The sequence below is a fragment of the Solanum pennellii genome, chromosome 12 (assembly GCF_001406875.1).
Source record: "Solanum pennellii chromosome 12, SPENNV200".
Taxonomy (NCBI): domain Eukaryota; kingdom Viridiplantae; phylum Streptophyta; class Magnoliopsida; order Solanales; family Solanaceae; genus Solanum; species Solanum pennellii.
Window position 1 is genome coordinate 50,031,615 of NC_028648.1, and position 9,408 is coordinate 50,041,022.

At 36.2% G+C, this 9,408-nt stretch overlaps 1 protein-coding gene across 1 annotated transcript; it reads right to left on the reverse strand.

The window, feature by feature from the left end:
* Nucleotides 1-4,580: 4,580 nt before the first annotated feature.
* LOC107007708 (probable serine/threonine-protein kinase DDB_G0291350) lies at nucleotides 4,581-8,527 on the reverse strand. The gene is made up of 6 exons (XM_015206431.2): nucleotides 8,172-8,527; nucleotides 6,885-7,027; nucleotides 6,124-6,267; nucleotides 5,812-5,997; nucleotides 5,461-5,585; nucleotides 4,581-5,066 (listed from the first exon to the last, which is right to left on the reverse strand). Exons 1-6 carry the CDS (start codon nucleotides 8,347-8,349, stop codon nucleotides 4,835-4,837), a joined length of 1,008 nt encoding a protein of 335 aa, XP_015061917.1. The 5' UTR covers nucleotides 8,350-8,527; the 3' UTR covers nucleotides 4,581-4,834.
* Between the last annotated feature and the right edge of the window lie 881 nt (nucleotides 8,528-9,408).

A 9,408-nucleotide genomic window follows, 5' to 3' on the forward strand; every position in this document is an offset into this window, starting at 1 on the left:
AGGTGACTTTCTGAGAGACTGTGACAGGGCAATTTCTGTATACCCGTCTAGTTATGACTGGGTCAACGACTGGAGTAGATATTGAGAAAGGTTCTAAGAGAGTTTCTAGACTGACATTGAATTGGAATGCTATGTAAGGAGTTACAAAATAAAGAGTAGCCCCTGGATATAACAATACATAAACATCCAGGTCAAAGACACGTAACGTACCAGTGATGACATCAGGAGAATCTTTCTGATCCTTGCGAGCCTGAAGAGTATACAACATGTTCTTGCGCTGATCACCACTTGTACCAGATGAGTTACTCTGCTGATTTGGGCGACTTGCTGGTGCTACAGAAGTTGTAGATTAAGCTCTACTATTACCACCTCCTTGACCTTGTCTAGAAGGACAATTCCTCAGCCTGTGACCAGACTGACCGCACCCAAAACATCCTTTTTTTCATGCAAGACACTCTCCCGGATGGTTCTTAACACACTTAGGGAAAGTGGGGTAAGTCTTGGTGCCTGAAACACTTTCCTGAGATTTAGAGCCTGGTGCTCTACCCTTATGGTCATACCTGTTCTTGGAGGATGGAACACTAGTTGATGAACGGGCTGGAGCCTAAAACATCTGCTGACCCTGCAAGCGATTTCCACCACCTGATTTCTGCTGAGAATAGTCATAGTTCCCAGTCCTAGCCTTTTTATTTTCCTTAGCTTGTTCCCTAAGCTTATCACCCTCAACATGGTGAGCATGAGTCATAAGCCTAGAGATGTTCATATCTCCAAGTAACATCACATTTCTGCACTCAATTTTCACCAAATTTGACACTCCATACAAAAACTTATTCATCTGAGCCCTAGAGTCAGCAACCATATGAGGAACATACCTGGAGAGTTGGTTAAACTCGAGTCCATACTCTTGCACTGTCATGTTACCCTGCCTTAAGTTCATGAATTCTTGGGTTTTGCTTCTCTCAACTCTGTTGGGAAAAACCTGTCGAGAAAAGTCTCACTAAAGTAGTCCCAAGTGATAGGAGTCGCATTTGCACCCTTATTCTCCTTCCACTGAGTGTACCAGATATGAGCAACATCCTTCAACTGGAATGATGCTAAATCAACCCGATCATTCCAAGTAACTTGCATTACCTCAAAGATCTTCTTGATCTCATCCAAGAAATTCTGAGGATCCTCATTAGCTTGCAATCCTAAGAACTCAAGAGGATTCATCCTAACAAAGTCCAGACCCTTGCTGCCACTGATCAGTTGCTGCTGATTGTTCTGGATGGTAATACTCTAAGCCAAAATCTAAATTGGCCTTCTGAAACTATGCATTTGAACTTCCTTATCTAGTAACAGAGGAACTGCATTAGAAATGTGTGCATTAGCATTCCATGCCTAAGCTCTACAAGAAGGCATGATCTTAAGCGCTCAACGTCGAGATAGAATAGAATTAGATCATACCTTACACACGATAAGAGTAACAAGAAAGTGAAGTTTTCCTAAAAACACTTTGTATCCTCCCTCTCATTAGATGTGGTGCACTTCACACCATCAAAAGGACTCTACTTAGTGCGACTTTTCAGACATCCTAGGACTCTTGAACCTAGTGCTCTGATACCAAGTTTTGTCACGCCCCGAGCTACCCCTGAGACGTGGACACAGAACCTAGGACAATAAGTGATCTCAAGCTAACCCTGCTGGCATGATCATGAGCATACTAAAGATAATAAACTGTTGTGAAAGCTAAATCATAATTTAATATGAAAATATGGGGAATACCCATATTCTAAAACTGATATAATATGAAGACTGATGAGTTTAATACAATGAAGTTATTAACTCAACACTAAGCTGAAACAACTATGTCTGAAAATAGCCTCTAAACTGGACTAGAAATACTGGGACAAGCCCCAGCTAAATCTAGAAAAAACAGAAACTAAATGACTAAAAGAAAACTGGAATGAACTCATGATTGTTGTTCTCGGAGAATGAGGACTCATCACTGAATTTGTTGAACTAGAGATCAGAAAATTGATCTATGCGTGATGTGGATGGTGAGAACCTGAACCGACATCACGAGAAGATTTAGCACACGTATGCGTCAGTACTTGAAAGGTACTGAGCATGTAGGATAGAGTAAATCTGAAATAAATCATAACTGAACAAGCATAAAAGCAAGTATAATAATATAACATGATAAACTGAATTCTGAGCTAATTGGATGCAATGACCAATTTATAACATGCTGAAACTTAATACTGAATATATTGATAAATGGTCAATGCAGAGAGTCTGACTGATCTGTGAGAGCTACTAATAACCTATAATAAAACCACATGAGCTAAATCTGGAGTCCAATGTATACGCCACATTGAGAGGACCCAATATACCCTGCCAAAGGTATAAAGGCATGCTGGCGTGATCACTAAACTGATTGCCCACAGAGGGGACTTACAACCTACTTGGGTAGTAGTTTTGGGAGAAATTGGGTACACTAAACCCTAGTTCAACTCGGTATTATGCTACTCCCAATGAATTCTGTAAATTTACTGTTTATGTCTGACTTTCTGTAAATACTGGATAGATCAAAACTGAACATGCAAACTGAGAATACAACAATTAATCTAGTAATTATGCATTTATAACTGAGTCATGTATATCTGAAGTGTCTGAAATATCTAACCTAGCATGTGTAATTCAAGAACTAAAAAAATACAAAGCTAGGGTTCTGAAATTCATGCAATAAACTGAATAATAGCATGATATTCTGATTTGGAACATAAAACTAATAAATTCATAAAGTTATGTTGAAGTTCTAGAAATCTTAGGTCTAATCATGGAATAGGAATCAAGATTCTGACTGAAAACTAGGGACCCAATGGGTGAAAAGAACCCCTGGTGAAATCCCACATACTTGGTGATATAATCCACGGAAAAATACTTAAGTTTCGAGGCTGGAACTACTGGAGCTTGTGGCGTTCTTGAAATAGGGTTCTTGAGTTTTTTTTCTCCTCTCTTGCTTCTAATTTACTAAGTATTGATTAAATGATTTGACTTGGATATGTTTTAATTATGTTTCTAGGCTTAAACTGACTAAAATATGATGATTTAGGTCAAAAAGACGTAACTTAGGGTTAAAACGGAGTAGGAAAGGTCCAAAAGACCCCTGGAAAAGTTGTTGTCAGGCCAAACGACGGCCACGACTGACGGTCCGTCATATGCTCGACGCCCCGTCGTTGGGTCTGTCTTCAGGGACTGTTCGACAGGTATTTACTAAAATGGGCATATGTTTTTACTCGGAGGTCTGATATTAGCAAGGTTGGTGGCTATGGAAGATGATTCAATTATCTATCTGTTTGTAGGTCATGGGACACCTAATTCATTTTGTACTAAGAGTTATGACCATTTGAAGTTGACCCAATTGCATTTCCCCTTAATTGTCTGCAAATTTTCCACCTACGAACCGTAGGTCAACCTACGAACTGTGTTGGTCATCCGTAGATCTTGTCAGAGAGTGGATGAATGGGGGTCTCGATCGACGGTAACGGACTACGGACCGTCGTCTGACCTACGGACTGTCGGTCCGTCCGTCGATCAAGACTTAACCAATTTTTCCCGACTAAATTTTTGGGAGTTTCTGATCCCATCGACGGTTGTGCTGGACGGACCGTCGATGCCACCATTGGTTGAACCTGCAGATTTTTCTGAAAGAAAAACTGATTTTTAGTCTATTTTGTCTATGGGGTGTTACATTGAAAAATATGTTATTCAATTAATATTTTCTCTTATTGAAATATTTAAAATGATAATAAATTGAGAAAATTCTAATATTTATAAAATAAAAATTATTATCCATAAACTACATTTTAGCTAAAAGTATATATGTAAAACAACATTTTATGTTATTTAATGACTTCAAAGCCTAAAAAAATATTTTTAAAATGCGAGTTAAAATTAAGTGTCAACAGCATGATTGCAATGAATTGCAAGTAAAAAATTTCAGATCACTCACTAATAAGAAATGAACGATTCACACACTATCTCTGAAAGTCAGAGACTCAAATATACTAATATAACCAATACTCTTGTCTTTCACTTTACAGTTTACACAAATGTAGTAATGAATAACCATTTGGAAGAATTCATATGGCCTACCCTCAAGTTTAGCCTTTAAAGGTACAAAAAAAAATTCCACATTATAATTTGAAGCAGGAACAAAGTGTTCACTTTTCTCCTATGAGATCCATTATTGAAATTAATCTTCTAAAACTCTTGAAGACGGTGTATAACATGTCAAAGTTATGGCCTATGGACTCTGTCAACTACACGAATAAAAGGCAACAAAGAAATACTTCATTACGCGAGTAAAGCCTTCAAGAGTATGGAAGTAGTTCTACAACAAGCTTCTAAACATGAAGCACCATGGAGATAATAGCTAAGCCTTCTAAAGATTGAACTAATAGAATCCATCCTATTTTTCTCAGTACAAAAGAAATAAGCGAGCGCTAAGCTCAATAAGAGCGTAAAGGCAGCACCATTAGAAAATAACAGACATAGCATGGCATAAACTATAAAAGAACAGTGAGAAATAAAAATGAGCTTGTAGAAACGAACCAAGGCAAAATTTTCTTGTGGACATGGGAACAAAAGTAGTAGAGTGTTCAACATTAAATTATCGCTCCTCTGTGGTAATGAGGAATAATGAGTTACTGAGTCTTCTATCACATTTTGACAAGAAAAAATGGATGGAAAAAATAATGTAGCAGTAACTTATGGTGGTTTCTGTAATATGCTAAGATGTTAATATAGATGATGCATATGTGAACTAAACCAAAATATTCCCCTCACATTACTTTAATGGGGAATACTTTGAGATCAACTTGTCAACATGAATTACGATATCATCTATGCGGGGTCGGACTGTTGGTTGAGGCTGAAGCATCCATGTCACAAACTGATTAAGGTCGTTTGGGTATTGAACATTAGGCTCAGTTGGCCACTTTATTTGTGCATTTACAATAGCCAATTGTGGACTTTCATCAGATTCCTCTAGTGCATACTCGAATGGAGATACACCATACCTGGACATAAAAGCCAAGATGTTAAAGATTAATAACTGCATTTCATGCAAACAGACCTGCTCAAAACCAATTTCACTGTTAATTAATATCTGCACTCGGTAAATATATGCATGTCATGAAAATTTTTGTTTCTTATTCTGAAAAGAAAAAGAACTTTTACTGTGAATAATAATTGGCAAAATCAGCACCAGACAACAATTCAGTACGCTCATCAACACACTTATTTTAAGCATTGCAGGATATTTCACACTTGAGTTAGCTTAACTCATGACTAGATCGAACTGAATATCAATTTATTGGACAATGGTGATGCAACTAACAGACATGTCAACAAAAGAATAAAAATATTTTATTTTGCACAGAAAAAGCTACAAAAAGTAGGGAGAAATCTTACATTATAGCAAATAATGTACAACCTAATGACCAGATATCAGTTCTTTCATCAATATCACATTGACTTGGGCAGTCCCACAATTCAGGTGCACGGAAAGGTGCTGGAATATGCTCAGATGCCCATTCCTGGATAACCACAAACGTACATCAAACCAAAAAAAATATGCATCAGAATGGGGTAAGTTGTGAACTGTAAGTAACAGAGCCAAGAAAAAGCAACATTCTTATGTTATTAATACAGTAATGGTGATAACATTCTCCCTGTTCAGGTTCAGAAGAAGAGAAAGATGAGAAGCTTGCAGGCATAAATACAGAAGAAGATACGTCTACATAATAGAAGAAGCATAAGTACCTGCAACTGTAGAGCCTCTGAGCGAGAGCGAATTTGCCTTCTTGCAGGACATGCATTTCCAAAATCCATTAATTTTGCAAGAGGTGCCTGTCCTTTCCGATGTGTTATAAGGACATTACCAGGTTTGACATCATTATGTGCATACGGAGGATCAAAGCTATGCATATGCTTGAGACCTGCACAGAGCTGCATATAAAACATTTTTCAGTACATCATTTTTTTGCTCCACAATTCCCTGTGCACTTGACCCTTCCATTTTCCTTCAGAAAATGAAAAGATGCTCTTGTGCAGAACATACTGATTCTTGTTCACCTGATGAAATATTTGAAGCACCTCCAAAGTGGAAAAGAACTCCTGTTTTGCTTGCATGGCTTTCATACTGTCCAGTAATGTCCCATCCATATGGGCTGGAAATAACAAGTAAGCTTCCTGCTTCCTAGACTGGTCTTGTGAGGCCTGCCCATTATCCAATTAAATAAGATCTTTAGAGAAAATCAGTGGCAACTGAAGATATATCATAGAGGGAAGGCAACAAAGAAGATATAACTCAGCATGCATATAGCATTCAGCAAAAGTAGAGCATGTTGACAAATGACAGTTTGCTTAAACACAGTTCTCACTCCCAGAAGCCAAAACTACCGGAAGAGATTCATCTCAAGGAGACATGTGAACAGTAACCCTCTGCGACAGTGAGCAACTTCTCAACCCCCTTTCCTTTGCCTTTTGGCAAAGAAAGGAACTAAATGGTACACTTCTCTGTCCATTCACATGCATGTTCAAACTTCTTCAAATATATGGAAATAAAACTATTATGATGGGAATGATTTCCTTGAACTCTTGAAGCACATATAAGATTCCTGGAACGGAAAAGGATCAATAATGTGCATGTGTTCGCCTTCTTTGCATGATATGCGCTCTCAATTTACTACGTGTGAATTAATTTTGAGAAGGCCTCTTGATAAGAGATAGCCTAGACGTGGAGCTGGTGAATTACTAAATGAAGAAATTAGAGACCACTATAATTTTCTTTTTCATGTGCTGATCAAAGAAAGTGTGCGGGTTCTAGTAATTACCTTGACCGAAATGATGGCGTGATCCAGGAGAGGAAGCAGATTGGGATGGCTAAACAGAGACGAAACGCGGATCTCCTCTTTCACCAACTCTAACTCTTCATTGTTTTGAATAAGAACTTTCTTCATTGCATAAGTTCCATCATCTAAACATTCAGATACAATGCATTGCAAACACTATAATGTTAACATGATAATTTGAGAAGTGTTAATAAGAACAAGAGAAGTATGAACTACAATAATTGTACAAGAATCTGCACTAATCTTTTCCTAGAGAAAGAATCATAAATCTGAGTGCACTAGATGGTTCAGGTCCATAAGCAAAAAAATATCTGAACTGATAAATGGGGAAATTGTTGCAGGCCTAACTGAGCAATTGAAAAAAATTCATCGAGAGACAAAAAGAGAACATAAAAGGCAAAGGATAAGGTTCCATTGGACTTTCTTCTTTTCAATTGCAAACAATAGTAAATATATGTTTAGAAGTGTTCATTTTTGTGCATTCTCTTTTCTTGATAAGATGTCGCACAAACCAGCAGTGAACTATTAGTAAATCAAGAAAAAGATATCTAATTGCACAAAATATAAGCAAATTCTGGGAGTTAAAGTTCATATGTCAAGAGAATCACCCTATAGAAACACCTAGTACCCATACAAAATCACAGTTATTTAGCAGGTAAAGGAAAGAAAACATTGATAGTAGCAAACATCTCAGTTCTTCGCAAGTCACAGATCACTAATTGGAACAACAGAGACACAAATACCTGTGGAGTGTAATTGATACAACTAAAACCAAAGCAATTCGTGTAGAATTTGAAGCAGCCAAGAAACCTTTCATTGGCAAATCTGATCTAATAGTCAACAGCAACAACAACTACCAAGATCAACTATAAGAATTCCCATTATCCATTAAGCACAGTCTCAACATGTTTACAAATCTGACCTAATAGTAAGATCAACAACAAACCCATTATAATTCCACAAAATAGGGTCTCTGTAGAAAGTACAAGGTACGCACACCTTACCACAAATTTCTGTTTCCTATAGAGTCAGATCACAAGAGAGGAAACAGAAAAATGTCCACTAATATTTTTCACAAATTTGACCCAATTGTCAACAACTACAACTACGCATAACTTAATTCAGCTCAAAACTCAACAAAATCTGATTCAATTGTCAATATGATTCAATTTTCAGATATCAAAAGAAAAGGAAAACGAAACTTGCTATTGCCACAAATTAATTTGAGTATTCCTCAAACCAATGTAGTAAGTATCTACTAATATGTACCAGAGACATGAGAAGGGTCCTTGATTTTATTTGGATCAGAAATGAGCTCCTTGACAAGGAAGACATTGGGAAAAGTGGCTTGACGAAGGATCCTGAAACGGTTCTCATTGATCCAAACATCTCCTCCGCCATTGGCATTGTCATACAAAGCATTGAGTCCCGAGAACGAGCATCCCATTTTTTCACTGTTAAATCAATGGGCAGCTCCTTCTCGTTGGTGATGGTGATGTTTCTCTCTCTGACTTTTGAGAGAGAAAGAGAAGAGAGATTTTTTTCCTTTCTCTTGGATCTCACAAAGTTGTCTTTAGTATTTCTTTTTTCTTTTGGCGCAGATTTTGATATCATGTGATTCTTGTAGTAGAAGTAGTACAAATGTACAACTTATCTTCTTTCTCGGATCTATCTCTATGCGCAACTTACTATTTGAGTTTCTTTCTTCTTTTACCAAAATGCACATACAAATTGGCTAAAAATCAAGTTAGGTCATCATCGTTCAATTTGATGGGTTTAATCTCAATGATTTTAATATACTATTTATTAATTTTAAAATCGTTATTTAAATATAATGATTCAAGAAAAATATAAATGAATTGGTAAATTCTAAAAGATATTCCCTATGTTACTTGTTCATATTTTCTTTTTTAATTGTCCCTGTTTAATTGTCTATTTTGATAAATTAAGAAAGTACTATTTCTTTTCCTATTCTACCTACATTTGTAATTCTTGACAATTTCTAAATTTTAATTCATTATTTTTGAAATCATAATTAATAAAGGTAAAATTGTAACTTCACTATGTTAATTATTATTATCTTATTATATGTGTCATTTCTAAAATAGGACAACTAAATAGGGATAGAGGGGGTAGTAAAAGATAGATAGTGATTCATAACTTACTATAGAAACATATATTACATCAATACAAAGTAAAGAGTCTAGAAATGGTTTAAAATTGTAGATTAATTGGGCTCAATTGAAGATTCTTCTAAAATGAATTTAGGCATGAATAGTGCCGACAAAATGAGCAAATATTTTGATAACCCGCTTATATTTAATTGATTGGATTACTGACTTTTTACATGGATGAAATATGGATTGATACTGATATTCAACTCATAAAAATATGGATAAAATATGAATTAGCCAAATGATTTAAACTTTTAACTTTTATTCACTCAAAATTATGATATTACCAAATATATTCAAACTTCTCTTCCTTCTTATATTCTTTTATAAAA